This window comes from Brienomyrus brachyistius, chromosome 2 (genome assembly GCF_023856365.1).
Source record: "Brienomyrus brachyistius isolate T26 chromosome 2, BBRACH_0.4, whole genome shotgun sequence".
NCBI classification, from domain to species: domain Eukaryota; kingdom Metazoa; phylum Chordata; class Actinopteri; order Osteoglossiformes; family Mormyridae; genus Brienomyrus; species Brienomyrus brachyistius.
The window spans coordinates 11,172,242-11,197,596 of NC_064534.1; the positions used below are offsets into that span (position 1 = coordinate 11,172,242).

The following is a 25,355-nucleotide window of genomic DNA, read 5'->3' on the forward strand; positions in this document are numbered from 1 at the left end:
TGTGCTGTTACAGAATACTTATCTTGAAGTCATACTTTTCATGTCCATTAACTGTTAAACTCCTTTATGATAATAATAAAAAAAAACAATATCACTCTCATTTCTCTTGGCCAACTTTGGCCTCATCGGTACTTCATAAAACCATCCACTATTATTCAGTTGAGTCTGTTCTTCTGGTTATTCTTTTTCACTGTTGACAGATTAAGAATGTATGCTATTAACAAATAATGCATATTGGCAATCCACTCAGTTTATTTATTTTGCCACAATTTTCTCAATAGTTCAAACAGAATCCTGGACAAGAAATATCATCCAAAATGGGATCACTGTCTGGAATGAGTTAATAGCATAGCGAGGTTGATTAATTCGAAGCTCTGTGCACACCAAAGGTGCCTCAGAATTGGATCAAGCAACCTTGTCTAGAAAAACACGTCAGGCTGCGAGCTCCCATCTTTCTCACCATGATACCTGCTGTGGCAGTTTTCACATCGGTTACTGTGTCATCTCCCTTTGAAAAGGTGTATTGATTACCCTTCATTATCAGGCCTCAATATGCATTCAGGTGTGAAAGGACTAAATGACAGTCAACAGTCAAAAGATACAAAGACAATGTGGAAAATCCACAACATCACATTAAAGGCATATTTAGTTACAAGCTGATACTGACAACATGTTTAAACCACATGTTTATTTTATTGTATCTACCAAACAATATCTGCATTGTTACAATGGTCCTTTGTTGTCAATTTTATATTAAAATATTGTAAGCGGGAATTCTCACACATATAATCACATATCAGCATTAGCTGAAACCACAATAAAAAAGTATCCAAAGAAATAAAAGCATTAACCTTACAGTAAAAATTAGGTTTTATTGCATATTACAACAATAAACAGATCCGTGTAATATAGTTGTAATTAAGTCATCCTCATATAGAATTTTCTGGAAATGCTGTTTAAACAAATTAAGTGTAAAATGTCTACCATATAAGACTTTTAGTGCAGCAGTAAAATTTTACTTAATTAACTGGGACCTACGTAAAATTAGGTCGCCACCTACTGGTTGCACTACAGAATACCACTTTAAGTAAGTGTGACCTGAATCAGAGAACAGGGCTTGGCAGATGCGGATAGCACACAAATTTGTGGGGAAGAGAATTTCAAGATAACTTTCACCGAAGTATTAAGTATTAGATTTTAGTGATCGCCGTTAAAAACCATGAAATGTCAGCTGGCATGTGGTGGTGTTTAAGATCAAAACCTAGCGTGCTCTTTGGGTAATTTGATGCACGACTGTCCTTCAGTTCAAGGAGATAGGAGGGACACCCTCATATATTCAGTTTAAATCCAGTGATATTAAATGCAGTGATATTAAATGCAGTGATATGATCCCTAGTAATCGGGTAATCACTCTCTACTTTATGGAGACAACAAAAGTGCATTAGTAAAAATGAAGGTATTGTGATGACTAGGCTCAGCATGTGGTCAAATAATGAAATTATGAATGATATTGCTGAACCAATAGATTGAAAGGCGGACATGGCTCAACAGCTACACCACTGCAGTTATTTGTCTCTAATCTCATGATTGATTAACTCTGACATAAATGATCATTTTCTCCCTTCCATTTCAATCCTATGTCTTTTACAATTACAAAAAAAAAAACAGAACACATGCAATATATAAATTTATGGAACATTGTATTTGATGGCTTTTTTATTCTACTTTCTACTAATGTACATTAATCAAAGTGTTTGGAAAATTTCAGTATATTTTGAGTACACTATAAAAAAAAAGCATTGCTACAGTGTATATATTTTTTTTGGAAAAAAAAAAAACATGGTTGTTTTAAAATGTTAACATCAAGATTTTCTTGTTGATTTAATTTCCCATTTGGAAAGTTCAGGCCACGGAACAAAAACAAAACTGAATAACTGGGTCCTGACAGAGAATTCATCTGAATTCAGACTGTAGGAAAACAAACCCTGAAGCAGATAACAGTCTGCGTTCTGTTCAGGTCTCTCCGTTTGGCTCGTGGGGGGATACGCGGCTCCCATGAGTGTCCAGGTCCGCGATTATTTTGTCTGCTTGCATGTAACAGAGCCTCTGTGTCAGCTCGCCTATGCCCTGGTACATTGCTTTCCCCATTGGCCTGGATTTTATTTAGAAACATGAGTGGTCTTGAAAAAAATCGAGCTAGACTTTGCAGGGGATGCAGATTTCCTGGTGAAAAAGCGCATAGTTAGGCACCATTACCTAGCGTTTAACCGTGCCAGCTTCCAGTCCCATTTCCTGTGCTAGCTATTCATTTGCTTGATTACAGTGCTTTGCTCTTGAGAACTCACACGCAAAGCTGTTTGATAGCTACTTCTTGATTTGGATGTATGATTATTGTCCTTTCTGAAATCGTCAGATCTATTTAAAGTAGGTTACACAGTTGATAATATGATACCGTCATTTACTTATCCACTGGGATGACCTCCCACTTGGTCATAGAGGTCAGCTGTCGGATGTAATCTTTTTGAGATCATCAGTCTCTTATGTTGTGTAGATTCAGTATCCCTGTCGAGCTGCACACCTAAACAATGGTCACGCCATATTTACCTTTCACTTCTTCTTCCCACTTTCTGGAAGCCTGCCGCCCAGCTGAACTTATCAAGATTGACTGGCGGTTTTGATTTATTGACGATGTAACTGGCATATGACTGCTGGCTTTACGCCCCCTCCCTTCCTCCCCATACATACAGTCGGGTGCCTGTGCAGGTCATGCACTTATTTTGGTTTTTGACTCAGTCTTGGATTTTGTTTATGGAATTGAATAACATACGTATTGTTCAAAGTATGTATTTTCTTTGGCTTAAATTGGACCTGCTCTAACAAACCAGAAATATTCAACAGAAATAAATCAAAGTTAATGTTTACATTCTGCCAGTGTCCATGTCTCCACATCGAAGCCAGAGGAAATTAAGGGGAATTCACTGATTTCAGGTTCTTTCAGCTATAAGCGAACTGTAGGGGACATTTCAAATGACAGCACTGATATTTATCTGTTACTATTCCTAAACGTATACAACTTTCAATGCAAAGTAAAAGCACTTTGTCTGTAATAATACACCCCATCTACTATAATGTAATAATGCAATAATCTGTACCAGCAGCAGTTAAGCTTTGAAAACTGTCATGACTCAAGACATTAACTAGTAATTCATGATTCATAGCAATTTAGTGAGGTGTCACTTTACTGCAACAATACATAGCAGATAATTCTGTGATTATTTAAATCGAAAACCAAGGAGAGCTGCCGTTAATAAATACCAGTGTTACTATCTAAAACATACCATTTAAAAATAATAGTCAGGTAGAGTATCTTTTTCAATGAAATTTTGGAATTTGTTGTTTTGGGGGAAGAAGGCAGTATTGCTATTTATGGTAGTTCAGCAATTGTCAGTGAAAGGTTCTTTGGTTTCTGGAGAAAAACATTTTTCAGAAACTCAAAGTGGTTTCCGTTTTGGTTTTCAGATGATTTGAATGTTATCCAGAACCTTTGTCTGATTGGCATAAAATTTTGTACACAGCTGCAATGGAAAAATCATTTGACTGACACAAACCAATCAGATTTTGTGGATGTGGCACAGAACTGTATAGTCAGGCCAAATTGTCTGCTTAACACAAATTTTATCGCATATGTTGAAAACAGCACAAAAAGCCATACAAAATTTTAAAAAAAATTGGACCATGACAATGTTGTTCACTCTAAGTACGTCTATGTCCAAAACAGTTCCATCAATTAAGTTTAATCGATTCCTCTGCAATGCGTTATCACAATCTATTACTAATTACAAAAGACCCTGCCATACAGTTGATACAAGCCGATGTTTACTCCAAATCCATTTCATAACTGTTGGCAAGTAGTTTTTAAAGTTGCTTTCATATCTAAACATTGCATTAATAAAACTCTGTTTAAAGACAAGGATATAAAAAACATGATTGTTCCCATTGTTACGTCCTAGCAAATGCTTTAAATCAATTAGCGTCAGGTTCCTTGGTAACAGACCGGTCACGTCTGGTTTGTTATATGTGTCCTGGGCCGATGGGAATGATCACCCCCCCTCATGCTAATAAGGCTGTCTTACAGGATACTGGTGTTTGAAGCGACCTGAGAACTGCAAGACCTCACATCCACCAATCAAAGAGCCTCATGACAATGAAATGTCTTTATCATAGGTCTCTAGCCTGATTGACAGGTACGAAATCGATACAATTTATCTTGTGCTTATATAATATTATCATTTAAATTGGTGTATTAAGGTAGGTAACTGCAAATATAAATTTGAAGGTTTATGAAAAGCAAACCTTATCAGACGTGTGCCGGTTCCGGTGTTAATTAACAAATTACTATCAGTTTTAAGGTCAAATGTATAAAAGAGGTCTGAGTGCCTATTATTCTGGCTACCATGGTTAGAAGAATAGAAGTGGGCCACTATGAGAGAGGTGAGATTGCTGTTGTCGCACAAGGAGCAGTTGTTTCGGCTGACATGGGTATGGATGTCTGAGGTGAGGAAGCAATCAGTCACGGACAATTGTTGAATGATGAAACTGCGAAACCCCCCCGACCGTGACGTCCATGCAATGATAGATTGCAAGATGTATAGAGAAACGGATAAAAAAAAAAAAAAACCTGAATCGAATGACTGCAATTATCACTATATGGCCTGAGCAGGCAATTTCATCAAGTACCATCTGCTGAGAACCTCCCAGAAAAAATCAGGTTGTAATGCATAAACCATTTACTATACCTAAAAATACACGTTTGTGAGGAAAGTGGTTAAAATTGCACATGTTCTGTGCTAATACCGACTTTTAGTGAAGAAAGTCACATGATCAAATAAGTCATGTGTTACCTTGTTCTGAAAGGCGTATCTGACAAAAGACGTGTGTGGACTTAAGTGATGCTTCCTACTGTGAAGGTTTCTGGCTGGTCTGTCACAGCGTTTGCTGCATTAGGCCCAGTAAACCCTTAAAAGGGCATAAAGTGACATATAAATGCAAACAAACAAATCGGCATGCCGAGCGCTCGCGGTCCGTTTCACAAGGCATGTCCATCCTGATGTGACGGGATGACAGAACTCCCCATCTGCAGGACTCAAGCGGTCACTCGCTGGCTCGGAAAGCAGGGAAACAGTGTAAAGTCAGATGCTGTGGTCATCCAAGTCATCAGACCTCAACCCAGTCGAAGGCTTACTGGAGATGCTGGAGAGGTGCCTGAAGCAGCGTGTTTTCCACCACATTTGTAAAACAGCGAGCCATGAAATTTTTTGTGGAAGACAGCATTCCTTTTGCCCAATAACACCCACAGAAGCTATACTCTGGTGTATTTAAGCTATCCGGATGAGTCATAGTGGTCCAAAGCCCTATTAAGACATTTCTTGGCAGTGTTGCCATTATTGTTTATTCAATACCTGTATAATGATTACTTTTAGCAGATATAACACCGGAGTTTAGTGCTCCAGAGAGGGGAACAATGTTTACAGACAACACTGGTCTCCATTTCATGTTCTAAAAATCCTTTTACTCCCTAGGAGCTATGATCAGTGGGATGATAGACATGTCATTTCCTTCTGTGGGTTTGTGTTCCAAATGATGACAGGATGTTGGGGACCTTAGTGTGTTTTTATTTTTTAGTCCATGTGGTTTCGCTTGGTATGACAACAGGATGTGGTGTTTTACGTGGCAGAATGCAAGTTCATGGCTGCACCGGGATGTTCCCCAAAACACCTCACCGCCACATGATGGGAACCAGTTGTGAGAGTGGCCGGTTGAGCAATACTGCTGGCCTTGTTGCGCATGGGAGGTTTGCCTTTGCTGTGGTTGGTTAGTGAGTTCACCATGCTGTGTACCAGTGGCTAGTATTATTTTTTCTTTCAAAGCTGTAACTAGTTAGTGGCTTAGCTCCACCGTGAATAGTCAGTGCCTGAACACCCATAACTGTTTTCAAAAAGAGAAAAAAATCGCTCAAAGGATCCTAAAAAAAAAGTTGTAAAAAATGCTTTAATAATTGCAGTGACAAGGGTTGGTATTCCTCCACAGTGCAAAGACACACATCTATATCGATTGGCCTGTTTTAGTTGCCTCTCCTATATGGCTGTGTGGGGTGGTGTGGTTTCTCAGTGAGGCTTGAAACTTGCCTTTGTTCTGTATGTTTGCCTTGCATATTGCCTCCATAACACACCCTGTCTCAGGTGGGTTTCCTTCTGCAGTCCAGAGATATGCAGTTAGGATGCTTGGAATTTCTGAAGTGCCCATAGTGCGTGTTTGCTCCGCAGAGGGCTGGCATTTGGTCCAGGATGCATTCCAGTCTTGTGCTCCATGCTGCCAGTCATGGGCACTGTGTCTGGAAGGTAGTTTTGTCTCCAACAGCTGTCTGCTTGGGTTATAAGGTAAAAAAGTGCTGTTGTTATTAAAAATGTATCATAAATGCAGGATTATTATTGATGGTATATTTGTCAAAACAATCTACCTGCATACAAACAGAATGGATCTGCATGATTTCTCATAATCAGGATCCCTTTTTGATTTAATAATGTTTTTCTATTATATAACAGTTAGGCTAACATAACAGGTCAATTCCAATATTCACATTAATAATGTATAGCATTTAATTTGATTTTACTGCAGCACTTTTGGAAGGAATCTGCTACCTAGTCGATTCAAGGGAGCCTTAGATGAAACTTTAAATGACATTTTCACATGTTAGAAATCTGTGTAACCTTGATTGGCACAAGCATTAGGAAGCTGGCTGGATGGATGGACAAGTTTGAAATTAGGGGGAAAATCTTGCTGCTGCAGACATCCTATTTTTGGATTCTGACAGCCCAGTGTGATGCTTTAATTGTGCAATATCAAAGGAGGTTTATCTCACCTCACTGGATGTTTAGTAATTCTGACATAAGCTCCCATTTAGAAACTCACCAATATGGTTTAGCTGCCTAGAACACTATGTGAGGTAAAATGTATAGCATTTTATCCTTTCACAAACACTTTGATTGACATGCAGAATATGTGCGTTCTGAGGGGAGGTGAACACAATAAGAGGTTGTTACTTTACCATTACCATACTTTACCATTCAGCTTTACATGTGACCTCTCGTGGCTCCGAACTGACAGTTTGTTTCCTTTAAAAATCAAAGTTTTTACCGCACACACCAGAACTAAAAAAAAAAAACATTTATTTTCTGCAGTATAAACTAGAAATTCAACTTCTCCAAAAGCATGCTGTTACTGTTTAACACGGTATGCGCTTGTGTGATTATGTAAGTAACCCGCACTGGAACATTTTGGATGAATGGTTTTCTTAACAATAATCACCTAGGGCAGTCTAATTGCATACCTTTCTGTTTACAGAAATCAAGGACTAAGTAAAATAATGAATCCTTAGACATAAAAGTGATAAGAAAATTGTGTTTTTTTTTTGGTTTAAGCCCTCTGCTTGCTACATTGTAATTTAATATGATTATCTGTGCAGTGAGTATCCATGTTATCCAAAAAGATTTTATACTATTACATATTTTGCCAGTTTATACAGTTGAGTATTGTACTAATAGAGTTATATACCTTTCTTAACACTGCAAAACGATCCTAACTGTAACTTAATGAACAAAGAATCTGTCTAAAAAATAGGTTTCTCATAACATCACTGTTAAGACCCCGTAATACTTAGGCCTAACTGCAGGTGTCGAAAGTCGAAGGACACATGTTTCCTGTCAGACGAAGGAAGGTATAACATAAACAAAATCACAAATTACTAGGAAAAGTAAGATCTGTGCTGAAGATATCACCAGTAGATGAACTGCATAGTAGAAGACACATCAAACTGAACTGTCAATATGCAGTACGACTACTCTCACACAATCCTTGCATGGCAGTGCTCAGCTTGCATTATGCCAGTCAGCAAACTCAGCTAGCGCACTGCACTTTGAAGCTTGACAGGAACACAAGATGAAATCAGTCCTTTCAGAGAACTTGAGAAAGATTTTGGCAGCTAGATAACCAGGCATGTATAAAGGCAGGCCATTACTGGTCTCGTGTATTTACCAAAATCGTTGATTTATTATATTTAATAGCGTTTAAAACAGCATATTAATTAATGTTGCGACATTCACACACCTTTAAAGAGTTCAATGAACAACAATGCAGGGCTACTGAAGGGCTACTTTACAGCACAGTGTGCATATTGAATACACTAAAGCTATTAGGTCATCTATGCACTTTGGTGGCCTAGGGGTTATTTTCGGTTGGCCAGCCAGTGGGTGGCGCTGTGGGCAAGCAATGATGCAGAGCCCCACTTAGTCTCCCACTCAGTGCCGTAGTCAGATCCTTCTTGCAGAAGGGATTGTTGTCTGCATTTCCTTCATTTTCTAACCCATTTGTCTTTGGATTCAACCCTTTTACCATGAGTGTTTATTCCTCTAAGTTGTGCTCTAGCCGTCCTAAATAATTGGTTTGATATTTACGGTGATATTGTGTCTCTTTATTGACTCCCCTTATAGATTCCTAAAGTGTTAGGAGGAACAATAGAAGTTTAGTATTTCTCAGAATATTTAATGGGACTTTGAACAGGAATCCCATTTGGTTATGAATTCCCATTTATATATATGCATTCCCATATATATATATATATATATATATATATATATAGCAAATTGTATTGTTCGAGTTTATACTAAATGAGAGTATAGAGTTGTAATTATAACAGTAATCTTGGACTTATTTACAGAGTTAATTATAATTGCTTTTCAAACTGCACTTGCATGCAGTTTTATTATTTTATTATTTAAATGTTTTGCTTAGTTTTACATATTTTTACATCCACACAGATGGACATTTACTTTTACCAATTTGTTATGTGCACCAGCACTGACTTGCTCTGAATTATAAATGACTGTGTGCACAACAGCAAGGACAGGGCTAAACGTGCCGGTAGCAGCGATCGCCTCATGTCATGGCGATTTTCATCATTTCTGTCATGTTCATTTGCCAAGCCCCGGTAGATTCAGTCAATATTGGCAGTATCCTTGTATCCAGTGACATCCCATTCCCGGTACTCTTCTCTCAGCTGAGCACTAACCTGCCACAATGATGTTGGCTGTCTGATTCGAAGGTAGGCCGATACAGCCTTTTCCTATGATCATCCCCCCCTTGCTGTGATGCGTACCGTTCATGGCAGCCAAGAAACAATTGATTTATTGCAGCTGCCAACGTTGGAATTGCCCTTGAGGCCAAAAGGACAGTTCAGGCTAATTGATTGTTCTTCAGGATGCACCACCAGAGACTAGGACCTATGATGAGGACTGAGTGTGGCGTTCGAGAGCTCAGCGTCTTCACCGCAGAGGGGGAATTCAGGAAATCTAACGTAAGGTAGGCTGGAGATGCTCAGAAGCTTCATCCTACCGACGGGTAGAAAACCTTCACGTTGGGGATAAAAAGACAGCATGAGATCGCTAAACAATATTCGTCGTTCGTTTAAGACTGCCTTGCACCGAGCATCCAGATTTGCAAAGTGAACCTTTGATAAGTACGAAATGCAAACCAGAAGTGACACTACTCCTTTAGTCATGTAGAACACCGAGCGTAGGCTACTGAAGGCACACTTAAAGATATAAAAGCAGCAACAACCTAAATTAAAATCATGCTCACTTTTCTCTCCTGTCTTCCTCTCTAAGCATTGATGACACCTCTCTGATTTCAAAGCACATAAAGGCTTGTCTTGGATGGTTTCAGTGAACAAGAGGGCATTGAAATGAAAAAAAAGCGCATGATAGGTACTGCTGTCCTGACAATAAGATATGCTCTCCAACAACACAACTGCGATGTTTAATCATTGTTGACAAAACAAGCTGAAGGTCTCCTGCTGTAATGCTGTGTTTAATGGGGAATGTCTGTACCTGTATTAGTAGTCATTCAGTACTACTTAAATATGACACTTAACTCGTATATTCTACATCACAGACACACTGATTTCTGTAGATATATAGGTATAAATGGCTAACATTTTTAAATGACCTATTTGCGTTATGCAAGAAAAGGGTTTGCTAAGAATCTCGAAAAGACGAGAGAGGCTGAGTATCCTTTGATTCGTGTGATATTGGTTAGAGTTTCTGAGGTTCTGAAAAACAGTTTAAGTGCTAAAGGAATTGCGTGTCATGTTAATTTGTTTTGTGCCTGTGCGATATGCATTTCGGTTGTTTAAACTGTTGATGTGGTTTTGGTGTCCCATTGTGGGAAAAGCCTGGAAGAATTCTGAAAGGGATTTATTAGTGAGTTCCCAGTAGGGAGGGCACAGGATTAAGTTTTCGTCATAAATCATTTTTTTTGTAAAACAGGAACTGCACTTTGTCGTACTGTGAGTCGAGTTTGAAAGGGCTGGACTCTGATTTGGTGCGACTGTCACAAGGAAGAACATGCGGAACAAATCAATGAAAATAATGACAGTCCAGGACAGATAACTGCTCCCACCCCCTCTCTCCACACACACACACACACACACACACGCACACACACACACACGCACACACAGGTTTGAAATTATATTTTGTGGGGACTCTCCATTCATTTCTATGGGGAAAACTCTGATCACAACATGATGACCTTAACCTCTACCCAGCCCGAACCGTAACCATAAGTAACCAAACAAGATACGAGATTTTTAGTTTAGTTTGGTTTAGTTTCACTCACTGATTGTGGGGACGAGAAAAATGTCCTCGCAATGTCAAGATAATAGGTTTTTATATTATACCGTGGGGAACATTTGGTCTCCACAATGAACTATAAACCTAATCCTCACCCACACACACACACACACACACACACACACACACACACAGGGACCTGGACATTTTGAAGTTACATTGTTGTGAAAGATATTATAAGAACGAAATTAAACAGAGTCCTTGTCGAACACTGGTAATTCAATAACATCATTGAAATGGAAGCCATTGAATCTGAAAGTAATTCTATACTTAGAATCATTCTGCCAAAATATGTCCATTTAGTTTCTGCTAACATAGTGTGTATTTCCTTTTACTACTTGCATATCTTTTTCCCCCTGGGGAACCTGAAATCTCCTTCTGTTGAGACAGTCGTGATTTCACAAGAGCTGTACTGATCACAGGGGAGGCCGAGAGTGAGCCCCGCATAACGCCATCCCTTTTCTAGGGACACTCACATGAATGTCATAGCTCACAGATTTCCTCAAAATTAGATTTTTTTTTGCCACGTGTAGATCCTTTTGAATGTTAAGCAAATGTCAGGGTATCCCACTTTTCACTTTCATTTTCCACTGCAATTTATCACTACTGCAAGTTGAATGCCTTTTGAATTTGCGTGCAGTTCATTGGCGTTTCCTAATAACGCTATCAGATTATGTGTATTTTACCAGCATTCAAAGGCCGACACTTACACCTGTGCCATGGATTCAAACATTTGTTACAGTGATTATAGAAAGACTTCATACATTAACAATATTTGCTGATAAGATTGGTTTGTATTTTCTTCCTTCTTTACATAAGTTTTTACCATGAATCTATATTTGGAAGACAATTTAACGACACTGACCTTGGGTCATATTTGGGTCGTCTATCTTAGCAGTTTACAAACTAGTTCCCAAAGAAGATTTTCTGTTTGCTTGTCATGTGCTTGCATTACATGAGAAGACATTTTGAAATGTTCTACATATTAAATTCATATCTTCTTGCCTGCACCTTCGGCCTGATATACTGGTGGTGGACTTAGAACCTGCTATCAGTTGACAGTTTGCTTCTTCTGCTGGCTTGCAGATGAAATTCTCTGCATATGGAACGCTTTGCCGGCGACACGTATCACTGGGATCACTGGGGCAGTCACTGGTAAGGGTGACACATGGTGGGACTCAAACCTTGGGTTCCCACATGAAAGGCGGCGAGCACAAAAAAAAAGCAACAGCTGACTTAGAGCTTTTGGAGAACTGCAAATGCAAAATTGTAAGCAACATTTGTTATTGATATTAGTCTCAAATTGAAATGCATTTGGGTGACACAGTGGGTTTCACTGTTGCTTCATACTTTGAGAGTTGGGGGCTAAAATCCCATCTTTGGTCTGTGCTTAGACATACCTGGTGTCTTATGGGTTTCCTCTGAGTGGTTTTTAAATGCATTTTGGTGTTTTGATACTGCCTATAGTGTGTGTGTGTGTGTGTGTGTGTGTCTGCACTGTTCTGGACTGGCATCCAATCCAAGGTGTACCTCAGCATTATTCCTTATTCTTTCTGGATTGGGCTGTTTGATTCTGACCAGAATATATGGTTAGACGATAGATGGATGGATGGATGGATGGATTAATTCATTATTATGTAAAGTACTGTGCTTCAGTGTTAGGCGGTCACAGAAAGCTGTTTAAATTATCTTCATGTTTGAGTAAAATTATGATATTACGTCTGTCAGAGTCTATTAGACCTTATCCATTTCAAAACCTCTCCTAAAGCCACACCAGTATTTGCAGCAACTATCCAATACACCAATACATTTGCTTGACTTGACTAGTATACAGGGCAATGCCTCAGTGACTTTTTAAAATAGGTTTGATTGATGAATTAAGTGAGTTGGTGGTGAAATTTAATAAATATATGAAATGGCCGAGATGCACCTGAGAGGAAGTTTGGGTTCTTCTAGCCATTCAGCAAGAAATCAGTAACTTCTTCTGAGCAAATACACACTTGCTTCCCAGATAAATAGATAAATTGAACTTCACTCTGTAGCACACTTCACAGACGCATAACCTTGGGAGGCCTTGGTGGGAGGGGTCAGCCCCAGCATCAGGTGCCGTCTCAGCACAATTGCGAAGATTCGGGGCGTCCAGGACGGACTTCAGCAGCTCAGTCGTGGCTCAGCACCCCTCAGCTGTTCTCACCCTGCGCCTCCTGCCCAATCTGGGAGGAGATCACAGGAGCAGAATGGAGCACACTTTAATATTTCATAGGATGAAACAGACATAATGAGAAAGGGAACTCATATGCATTTATACTGGGTGGAAAAGGGGGGATGTGGAGCTGTTTCCTGACAGAAGAACAGGCTAGGAAGCTGCGGCTTTTGCAGCTCGCACTGGCGAAACAGGCACCACTTAATAAGGAAATAAATGCGTGCATTTCCATGCGACACCCATAAAGCACTGCTCTCATGCAAAGCAAACAGTCACAACACTAATTTGTGTGTGTGTGTGTGTGTGTCATTATGTGTGATGAATGGCATCTTTCATCCTGATCTCAGAAAGTCAATGATCCCTGGATTAAGGACAAAGTTCTCATTTCCACAGTGTTTGGAAATATGCGGTCATTCATTCAATACTCATTACACCATTAGTTACAATGTTCAGCAATAAACAATAGTTCATTTACTACTCGATAAGTCATTTTTCATTGGATTCAACAATAAAAATAATAATTTTTTTTTGCTTATCACACCATTGTTGCGTTCCACATTGTGTTCGGTAATAATCATTCATTCATCCAACCTTATAGCAGTGTTCATTCTGCCCGACAATAAACATTCATTCATTCACCCATTCATTCCACATTACACCAGTATTTGCTGTGTTCAGCAAGAAACAGTCGTTCATTCCTTACTCATTATATCATTTGTCACGGTGCTATAGAAGTAACATCCATTAATTAGCTACTCATTACATTATTAGTTACGTTTAGATTCACATGCCTTAAGCAGCAACGAACGGCTTAGGCAAAAGCAAATAAGCACCTCAGCAAATCGCATTTATATTAAATGAAATGCGAGGGAATGTGACCACTGTCCCTCACGGGTGTGTGAGTCAAGTGACCGTCATACTTCACCTTAATTCCTTCCATTTTTTGTCTTCCCCAGTGAGCTTTTGTATTCGTGTGATTTGCTTTTGTTTACACAGCTACCCTTGACCAAAACCCTTCACGTCTCCTTTTGTGAGCTGCAGCATTCATGCTACGAGGTCTTTGAACATACGGTGTTTGTTTTCCTTCTTCCCTGCCTTTTTTTCATTTGCTAATTCATTTCGTCGAGCTCTTTTTGCTTGCTGCCCCCATCCTTTCCTTAAAAATATAACCCCCCAAATATAGCCCGCTTCACGTGGGCTATCCCACAGTACCGATTACATACCAAACTGTTGAATCGTAAGCGTTTTGGCAGAATATGTGACGTATAATGCAGTCTGTCACTATCCTGCAACCGAGTGGGAATTTCTACGGCAGCTGCTGCTGTGGATAAGGAGCAGAGATTATGACCACAAAATCTGCTGGTAAAGATTCAAGGCAGGGCACTGCTGTTCGTGCTTTTGCAATGGCTACAAAATCATGGCTGTTTCATTCCACGACTGCATTCAGTATCTAGCATTCTTAGGTAAAGGCATCTGGCAGGCTATTAATTAATATTGCAGTATAAATAGCTGCTATATCAGCCAGTTTAGGGACACTAAGTCTTAATATCTGCCAGCATGTTCATGCCAAGCGATAGTTTTCCTGGACTCTATCAGGCTGCCATCTGTTTCTGAGGTCAGAGTCTGAATTGTTTAAGCTTGGCTAATTGCTGCTTCTAGCTTCATTTTTTTTATTGTTTTTTAACCATTATCTCACCACCTTCCAAATTAATGCATTTGGTGAAAATGTCAAATGTGATTTGCATATATTGCAGAGTGCTGCAATTTTTATGTCCTTGGTGGTGAGTTCTGTGGCTGCCCGGCCTGTGCATTAAATTGTGAGGACCTGCCTTTAATCTTGCCCATCTCACACCTGAATGCCAATGATTACCTTGTAATCCTGTGTTTTTCATAATAGCCCTGCGTATTGATAAAAAGAGATATAAAGGCACACAGATGAAAGAGAACATTTCATAGCATTACGTGGCAGGGCTGTATGTTGCTGGGAGATTCTTGGAGTGTCTTCATTTGGTTTAAATTGGGAGACCTGTGTGTCTTGTTTAAACAAAATAGTCACGGAAGCTTCTGAAATGAGCTCCGTGCCTCACCCTCAAGTCCCAGTGCATATCTCCCCTCTCAATTGCTGGCACCAAGACATAAATCTGAATATCTCCACCCCACCCCAACAGCACAAGAGCAGTTGCTGGTATTGAGTCTGGCTTCCTAAACTGGCAGCCTCTCGGTTATTTTGTTCATGCAATGATGATTTGACTGCGTATAACATTCAGCTCCATGGATGCTACAGAATGGATTTCAGATGGCAAAATGAGGCGAAGAGGGGCTGTTATGCTTTATTAATATAGTGCCAATCACAATCCCTCCAGGGTGCACCGTGAATAATAATTATCATTAGGGATCGTCACCTTCATACAGCCACTCTGTGCACAACGTGAAATTTTCTCTCAGCCTTGAGACAAATCCCCTTTTAAATGTCATCAGTTTTCCATGGACCTCGCGAGGAGGTTCTTACAGGTGGCACAGGAGAGAACTCAGAGCCCAAAAGCTCTCAATCACAACTTTTAATAGCTCAGCTTCTGTCACAAGCTTTAAATTAATTACTTGCTAATTCTGCCCGAAACAGTAGCAGCAGATTAAGAGTAAAATAAAAAGAGCCTGCGGTTAATGACAGGTCACCTGGGTGGACAGAAAATCAGGAGGGTCCTTATTGCACCTTAAAAATACATACTTCAATTACTTCAGTAAAATGCCCAGCTGAACAAATGAGTAAAGCGTATAAACTATAATCTCAGTCAGTTTTGCATAACCGCATTTGCCAAGGGATTAAAGAAGCATAACTACTTTGGCGTTACCGGGCCAACGGAAGCCACCTGCTAGCACTGAGTGCAGCTCGGAGGCCAGGCGACGACCAGCCTCCTGCTCCCACTCAGACAGCCCTTCTGTCTACATTTAAGTCATTTGATTCTGTGAATCATGAATTTTCATCTGCTACCAAAACCATCCATCCATCAATCTATCATCCGTCATCTGTACCGGGTCTTTGGGGTCCTGCAGACTTTTGCAAGAAGCACAGGGCATAAATGCTGGGCAGAATGTCATTCCGGGAACTGGCGTGCAGACACACACACACACATACACACACACACAGACACGCACATAAACGCATGCACATAAACACACAGGTTTGTAATTATATCTTTGTGGGGACTCTCCATTAATTTTTATGGGCAAAACTCTAATCCCAACATGATGACCTTAACCCTACCCAGACCTAAATTTAACCATTAGAAACCAAACAAAATATAGGATTTTTGGCATATTTTGTTTCTTGATTGCATTCACAGATCTTTGGGGGACCTGAAAAATGTCCCCACAACATCAAAATAACAGGTTTTTATTACATTGTGGGAAATAATCCACACACACACACACACACACACACACACACACACACACACACACACACACACACACACACACACACAGCACACAAACACATACACACACACACACACACAGCACACAAACACATACACACACACAGCACACAAACACATACACACACACACACAGCACACAAACACATACACACACACACACACAGAACACAAACACATACACACACACACTCACACAATCAAATGCTTTGCAAATGCGCTTAATGCCTGTTTTCAATCTGGAGTCTTAATACAATCATCATTATCATTCCTTCTCTGTTCTTTTGGAAAATCCATCCCAGTGTCACTGCAAGAATAACAAACAGGGATGCTGCCCAATAAGACCCGTTCATCAGTCACTGGTGGGCCTTCTGTGATGCAGTGAGCGAACTTTGAATGGATGCATTTGGCATTTGATGTTCTGGGAGTGGCACAGAATAACACCTGAAACGGAACTGTAAAAACCACCCAGTCAACCCAGTTGGTTGTCTTACAATGGCCGTGTGATGACTTACTGGTTATCGTTCAGTCACCTAAACAAGCCCGATCCAATCTGGCTGCTTGAGAAAACACCTACCTGATTATACCTAATTCTACTACACGAGTGAATCTCGCTCTAATTCCACCTAACTCATGCATCTGAATGAATGTCTGTCTGAATTTATCTACCTTAATTGCTTGAATAAATCTCTATCTCAACCATGCATTTTTAACAAGCCGAATGAACTACTAAAGTCGAAAACACAGGAGTTAAGCTCAGTTGGGTGCTAAGTGAATGAGGACATTGGGTGAATGTTAATCCCCCCCCGCCATTCGATCCATCTTCTGATTTAAAAGGCCCACTGATGTACTCATGTAGGCTGAGTATCATGCTTTTCCGTCCATATTCTTAATTCGTGCCACTGCATCTCCTTGCAGTGATTATATGTATAGCTTATATAGTCATTTATAGTCTAAATGTATAATTGCATTCCAAACTTAGTCATCAAAACAAATTACATAATATAAAATACAATTAATTGGATGATAACTTAATAAATGAACACTCACTAAGCTTGCAATTTATGCTTATAATTAGTTATTGCAAGAGAAAGTGAATTCATGCTCGAGCTCACTTAAAAGGTATTACTGCATAAAAAGTTTAGTAAACGTACAATTGTAGTTTACAATATTTCAGACCTAAATATCATCAGGACAACAAATAACTAAGTCAGTGATACAATACATTCAGATTCAAAAATGTTATTATGTATAGGTGATGCAGAAAATTGTTTAGATATCTGTATTCTGTTGTTTGTTATATGTCACTGCAAGCACCAAGCCAAGACAAATGCATTGTAAACGTGAACTTATATAGCCAATAAACCTAAATTCATTCATTCATTCATTAACTAGAAAATTATGTGGATCAATGCTGGACAGAATTAAATATACAGAGGATTAATTTTTTATGTGGTGAATGAAAAGCAGTAGGGCTTTTATTGTGATTAGTATTATTAGTGGTATTCAGTAAAGTAATCCAAAGTAATTTGTAGGGATGACAGAACATGCATTGGGTTCAGTCTCATGTCAAACCTGGGCTATAGGTCACCTTGACGAATAGTATCTAATAGTGACGAAAAGTACGAATAGTTATTCATCCATCCATCCATTTTCCAAACCGCTTATCCTACTGGGTTGCGGGGGGTCCGGAGTCTATCCTGGAAGCAATGGGCACGAGTCAGGGAACAACCCAGGATAGGGGGCCAGCCCATCGCAGGGCACACTCACACACCATTCACTCACTCCTACGGGCAATTTAGCAACTCCAATTAGCCTGAGCATGTCTTTAGACTGTGGGGGGAAACCGGAGTACCCGGAGGAAACCCCATGACGACATGGGGAGAACATGCAAACTCCACACACATGTAACCCAGGCAGAGATTCGAACCCGGATCCCAGAGGTGTGAGGCAACAGTGCTAACCACTGCACCACCATGCCGCCCCCACGAATAGTTATGCATTAGTTATTTGTTATACTTTGCAAATAGCATGGTACAAAAGGCCCAGGTGACACTTGTCCAAGTTTGTGCAAAGCTAAAAATTACCAAGGTCAAAAATTACCATGTTACTTGGTGTCAGCTATTTTAATTTCTAAGTCAACCAAAACAATATTAACTTGCCTTCTTTAGTGCAAGTCAGTGACGGCAAAAAGGGATTCAAAGCAACTGCTTAGTTTAGTTCTTGCTATCTTTTATTTATTGCTATCTTATGTTTATTACTATTTCATCTTTCGTTCAGCCTGTTCCACCAGTGTCCTTTTCACTCTGATTCCATTTTCTTACTCTAATTAATCCATCTACGTACTTCAGTATCCCAGCTGCTGCTCTGACCTGTCACAATTTATGATTACATAAAAGGCACACGAGCCACGGTCCCTAACACTGAGGGTAGCGGATACACCTTGTGAATAATACTGACATCATGAGTAATATAGGTCAGTTTAGGGGTCGTGTCTTATTTTACTTAATAACAGCAACTATTGCAAATAGATACACTGCTCATAAAACATGTACCCACTCATTGTTTGGTTAGGGGTTAATTACTGATTTATTAAGAGCATTAATTGTAAGGTATCATAAACTAGCAAATTTTCTGCACATACATTCTCATGCACTAAATCAATGTGAGATTACCAAAGCCTGGATTTAATTGCTTGAAAGAGAACAGAATTGACGGTGAAATAAGGTCTACAATAAAACAATAAGTAAATGAGATTTGTGAAAACTGAGACATAAAGGTGTCCTTAGCATTATTATGAAACATTCTCTGGACTTCTACCAATGGGGATTACAGCTTTGCTGCAAAATCAAGGCCTTCTGAGAAGGATTAGCGTGTGAGATCTTGCTGTCCAGTCAAAATCAAAGGTCATAAGTGTTGGATGCTCTTTCAATGCCTGACAATGGAAATGGACAACTTGACAATGTGATTATGAATATTAATTATGAAAGTGCAGGAGATCATTTTGCATAAGTCCTATGTGTTTTTTTTATATATCTATGATACTTAGCATGTTTCAGCACAAACACATACACTACACGAAGTACAAGTTGTTGAGTGTATACAAAATTATGCGTAAAATGGCCGATAGTACACATTTGTCTCTGATCAACTCATGATGATAGATGTTTGTTTTTCATTTTTATGTTTTGACTATTTGCCCGTGGCTAAGTAGTGTCAATTGTAGTTAACGAAGCTCAAAAAGACTGGAATTTGGAAGCATTTGTTTTCCATGTGACACAAACTAGAACACTACTCCATGTCAAGCTATGCATTTTATTTTCAGATTCCACATTTGGGGAATTATGGCTACCCTGGGGACAGAGATAAGAGGTACAGCACACGCGTCAGCGTAAACCCATGACTGAAGGTCTGCGTCACTCCTGCATCTCCACCAGAACCATGTGACCTTAAACCGTTTTATGTTCCACGTGTATCGCTTAGCGTTACAGTTGCACCTTTTGATTCAAGAAAATCCCTTATGTTGGGTGGCCAGTAGGGGTAAACATGAATACAAACTCAGCAATAACTACTATAGCAACAAAAAAACTGCTATTTATAGAAGGTCATATCGAATGGATTTAAGAAGAATATATATCTAACTCGCAAAAGCACCTCTAACCAGCTAAACTCATCCCACAATATGACATGTACTGTTAGTGCAGACATCCAGTTAAAGGTATAAGTAGTTGAGTCCCTGTAGTGGGGATGATTTCCACAGCGTGGGGTGAAGAGAGCATATGGAGAGGGTCATTCTGAGCTTGGGACTGTCTCCACGGTGACGGGGCGGCTCCGCGGAGTCTGTGGCCTGCCGCGGTCAATAGTGCCAGCTGTCTACGGCGACGGGGTGTGGCCACCCAGAGGCATTGTGGGAGCAGGGTGCCGTCGATGTGTAATTACCGGTGGCTATGAGACCCAGGTGCGCACAAAAGCAGCAAGCCGCTCTTTAGATTAAGCCGGACAAAAGCTGAGCAAGGATGAGGCCACAAGCAGCCTGTGGGAGGCCTATTCTCTTCAGGGCCCAAACCCCCTCCCCACTCTTTGTCTGCCACATCTGAGTGCCTTTGTCTTCTGCTTAAAATCTGCCAGTCTGTGAAGACTGGCAGGGGACTACTTTTTGGCCTCTCGTCATCTAAAGATTGGCAGCGGTATAATTCTGCAGATTAGAAAATGCATCTGGCTGCTGGCATAACTAATGCACAGGAAAGAACCATTCTTTGAATTGTCCATTAATTCTTCAGCCTCATTTTTGGTAATTGCTTTTGAGTTAGGTTACCTGGACGCTGACTCAGAGAGGAGGGCAGCATTTTGTTACAGGGCCCGTTGTATAGTATAATTTGTCAATTACTGGATGTTTTTTTCATGAGCGATGATGAACTCTGAGTCCCAAGGAGATCCACTCAGAGGAGCTGGAGCACTGTCCAGTAAAGGCAATGCCGTTTGTTTCTCCAAGATAATGAACATGAATCACCTGTCACACCTGAACGCCACTCAAGTGCTGTGATAAGCCAGACTGACTCACCCTTCAGCTGTCCATTAGCTACTGAATAAGAATAGGGTGGCCATTAGCAAAACTCCCAACAATCACTTACCTAATTATCACTGAACACAAAGGTGGGTAATTCCAGTGGTAGAAGACTTTAATATGTGCATGTTTTGTCACCGGAATCGTGACATAACTACAATCAGAATTACAATCTTACCATCTATTCATCCATCCATACACTATCGATCCATCCAGTCAGTCATCCATTAAAGGGTTGTGCTGATCCTGGAGGTTATTCCAGAGAACACAAGGGAAAAGACAGGGGTACATCCTCAATGATATATCAATTACCAGCGATTCGTATTTTAATTATTATAACAGATAAAATTGTATTTAGCATGCAAGGACTACCCCATGACCCATATATAAATAATAATAATAGGTGTATAATAATATATATATATATAGGTGTATGTAAATGACCACAAGTTGTCTTTCGTAATCTCCGGGCTCCCTGCTTTTGGGTGATCAGATTCATTTTTGAGGCGTATAACAGAAACAATTAGAAAAACAGTTGTTTATATTACAGAAAATTATAAAACTTGATATGAATACTTGATGAACATTTGCTAGTTTTCCTCGATTGTACAAAGCGCTCAGCTTTGAAGCTATAAAAAGCAGAAAAATAGCATTTAGATGGGTAATTTCCTGTGCTCGAACCTGCTCGGCTGCTGTTTGCAGCCACAGTTCACGTTTTGACCGCAGAGGGCAAGCGCGCGCAGTAGTTCCCCTCGTGCTCCAGCGCGTAACTAACGGAAAGCCGGCGTGGCAGCGCGTTGCCAGTCCATTCCACTGGAGTCTTAACCACTCTTTATCCTAAACCTCTTTAGATCAATGAATTCACATGCAACTCTCTGCTCACAGCGCTGGTGGACAGCTCCCGTAACAAGTGAACGTCGCGGGTCGCTCGCGAAGTCCGTTTGACGTTATCTTACCGCTGAACGTCGGTAATATTTAAAAGATGGATATTCGGCGTATTTCCAAAGTTGGCTTGTAAACCACAAAGTGCACAGCTACTTTTATCATTGTCCGCCGAGTTTGAGATTTTTTCCCTTTTTTATTATTTGGAGTCGACTTTGGTCTGCTCAGCGCCCATGAATTGAATTTACCTCACTGTACTGAAGAAGGATCTGGCTGATTGTCGGACGGAGACTCTCAGATAGCCGTAAACATGGAGAATATAGTTGGATTAATTTGGCTGCGAAGACTTCTGCTCTTCTGCGTGTGGTTTTCCTTTCTCAGCTTTGACGGTAAATCCTACGGTAAGTCTTACGGCTTCTCATTCATTCAAAGTCGCCGTGTGGGCGACGTGCATGACGATTCTGGCGAGAGTGTCTGTGGACATTAAGAATACATGCAAGAAGCCACCATTTGAAAAGTGGGCAATAAGAAAAACGTGCGTTTCCGTGTCATCAAAGAATTTTGACTGAGGAGATGCTGCTCAAACGAGAACGACCTCAAACGAGAACCCCCACCCGCACCAATATAGTAGATTATTTGAGTTTGTTACATGCATTGGTAATGAACAGGATTAAATAATACCATTTGATTATCTTTTTCCTAATAAAAACGTGCCTTTTCTTATTTCTCGTAACCCTTACTTCTGCCGGCCGGATGATTAGATCTTATTGTGGTGTGTATTGAGATGTCCCTTTGACAACCCGGGCCAATAAAAGAAACGGAGTTATATAGTAGGGTGAAGAAACGTCTTGCAGTAGCAGATGCTTGACTGTTTATTTTATGTTTGGAAAGGTGGCGGTGAAGTGGAAGCCAAGGAGCATGATCCTTTTTTTGTCAGAATAAAATGAGCCCTTGAAATAGCTCGTAAGAGGACATCCTTCGCGCTGCGGCGGAGACGCGCTCAGTCCCGGTCTGTATCAGACGTCGGAGCCTTAAGACTAAACTGCAGCCGCTCGCAGTGTCTTTAATATTCACATTTATTCATAGCCCAGAACTCAAACGCAACGCGTACTTCGCCGCACCGCCGTACCTTAAATGGCATAGGTATTAAGTCGATGTGGGTACTGGTTAAACAGTTATCGATGGTGTGGTTAATAACATTCAAGGGCTTCCGTTTTAGCTGCCCTTTGACATTTGTATTAGTATGCGTGTGGCGCAACGCGTAACAACTGCAACGGAAATGAAAAGATGGGCAATTAACGTTTATACGCCTTTGCTACAAATATTGGTAATAAGAGTAAGTCGCACTGCCAATGTAGCGCCGGCTTCAGTTTTTATTACGCTTTAATTTTTGCGGTTTGAAGGACGTCCACAGCTCGCACGATTACAGAATCACCGAAAAGTGCTCAGTAGAAGTATGCCACTTTTGATACTCGGATATAAATACGTTGCAAGTTGTCGTGGCCCTATCCCAAAGCCTATCCCGCTGTAAATCACACCAATTAAAAACACCCTGTCACAGGCTCTTGAATTAATATTCTCCTCTGGTACAAGCTTGCGCCCGACAACTGGAACTGGAGCACATCTGGCGGACTCAGAGCTCAACTCGAAAGCCGCCCAGTAATAGCCCTAATCCTGCCGATTCGCGATTGTGTTTTACATGAGATACAGAACACAAATTGCAAAAAATACAATGCATAATACATGGCGACGAATAAATCATGATTACAGTATTTACTGCGTGTAAACAGGGTATTAAATGAACCATACGCGTTTATATAAATCGAGTAAATCAGACATAGCCTGTTTTATGTTGAAAAATTACATTCTAATCTATTAAAGATAACCTTTGTTCCCATTACAGATGTTTTATACAATATATATTTATATATATATAAATAGTCATAGTCACAGTATGAAGAAATAATTAACCAAGATAAGGATGCAGCTATCATAACTGTAGGGGACACGGATTCACGGAATATTTAACGTATGTTTACCCAACCAAAACGCAAAGGATTGGTTGACGATTTTTTTTTTACATTGAAAAGTAAAGACGAAACTTATAATTATTTCTTTACATAAACATCTTTTCCCCTAAAATGGTTAGTTTCACTCGTTTTGTATTTGCCTTTTGCGACGTAATCTCATTTGCATGCCCGCTGTTTATGTAAAGTCCTACAGGCAACGCAAAAGCGTGCGCGATCAAATGCGTGGGTCATAAAGCGAGTTTACTGCCGACGGACATCGATATTATTGGCTTATTGGAAACGCCGCAGTCCTCTTCGCCCTCCTCGCGCTGCACCCAATCAGACCGGATTAAGGTCCCCCCCGCTGCACGCGCTGCCGTTGGTGCAGTGTAAATGTGCTCGCGCTGACCCCTTTCCGGTTCACCGCTGGGCGATGTAAGGAGCGTTTGATCCGCTAGCCAGTCCGCTTTAAAATAAAGCGTGGCGGGTAATTAAGCGCGGCTCCCAGTGCAGTTTATTTCATCAGTGTGTTATACGATGATTTTTTGGGCAGTGCACTTGTTGGTTAGGTTTTTCTCTTGCTAATAATAACATTTTTGTCAGTTTGGTAGCAGATGGAACCTTCGCAAAATATAATAAGTGCTACATTCCAAGCAGTTTTATTTACATTTGTTTGTACCGTCTCACGCCACCCAAGAGACTGCTCATTTAATACAGTTGCTCGCGGGAGAGCGTCCCTCAGGTTTGCAATCGCAAGTATAGACGTATAAGTGGGGCTGGGGTTGGGGGTGCAGTTAATGCACAGTCATGCTTACCACCAACTCATCGGTTAAAATTATTTTTTGAATAGGATCCCTGCACAAAGGCGACTGGCATCCTAACAAAAATAACTGTGTGGCCAGGGCATCCTGTTCACTTCTGAGGGCAGCTAGGCCCTGTGCTAAACTTTGTCACCCTGAGAAAATGGGAACAAACTGGAACATGCAGGAAAGGGAAGGGGGGCGCTGGGCCGCCTCGTACTGGCAGTAAATTTCGGAAAGCCGAAGGCACACGGATAGGGTCAGGGTGACATTAAGCTGATGCTGCGGAATTGTAACATAACAAGATAAGAGAAAAGGAAGAAAGTGGGGACTAACGCCAGAATTCTCAAAACAATAGTTGTATGTTACGCCAACTGGAACGGTACCAACAAGAAGGGCAGACGCCCTGTTTGGGTTATAAAAACCAGACACTGACCATAGAGGGAGAGCTTCCCTTGGTGTGTACATTTGTGCATGTGAGAGTGGCTCCCAGATCGATCTGTACAACAAATAAAGAGAGCCGATGTGCAACTATCCTTCGCCTCCAGAGTGCATCTTTTCCTCATCAACGGACTCGGTGGAGTCGAACTCCAACACTTCTCAAACAGCTCCACAGCGAAACAGCTCTTTTCAGTACTATTCGGTGCTCTAACAATGTCACCTGGGCTTTTTAACTGAAGAGGAGCCTCGGCATTAGTTGATGTTGATTAATATGCTG

The 25,355-nt window shown here is 40.5% G+C and overlaps 1 protein-coding gene across 2 annotated transcripts in view; it reads left to right on the forward strand.

The window, feature by feature from the left end:
* The first annotated feature begins 21,834 nt into the window (after window positions 1-21,834).
* The window catches only part of dcc (DCC netrin 1 receptor), a 181,730-nt gene continuing 178,209 nt past the window's right edge, over window positions 21,835-25,355 (forward strand). For both annotated transcript variants that reach the window (XM_049001300.1, XM_049001299.1), the window contains exon 1: window positions 21,835-22,229. In XM_049001300.1, the coding sequence (XP_048857257.1) occupies window positions 22,139-22,229 (91 nt within the window). In that variant the 5' untranslated portion in view covers window positions 21,835-22,138. The remainder of the gene's footprint in view (window positions 22,230-25,355) is intronic.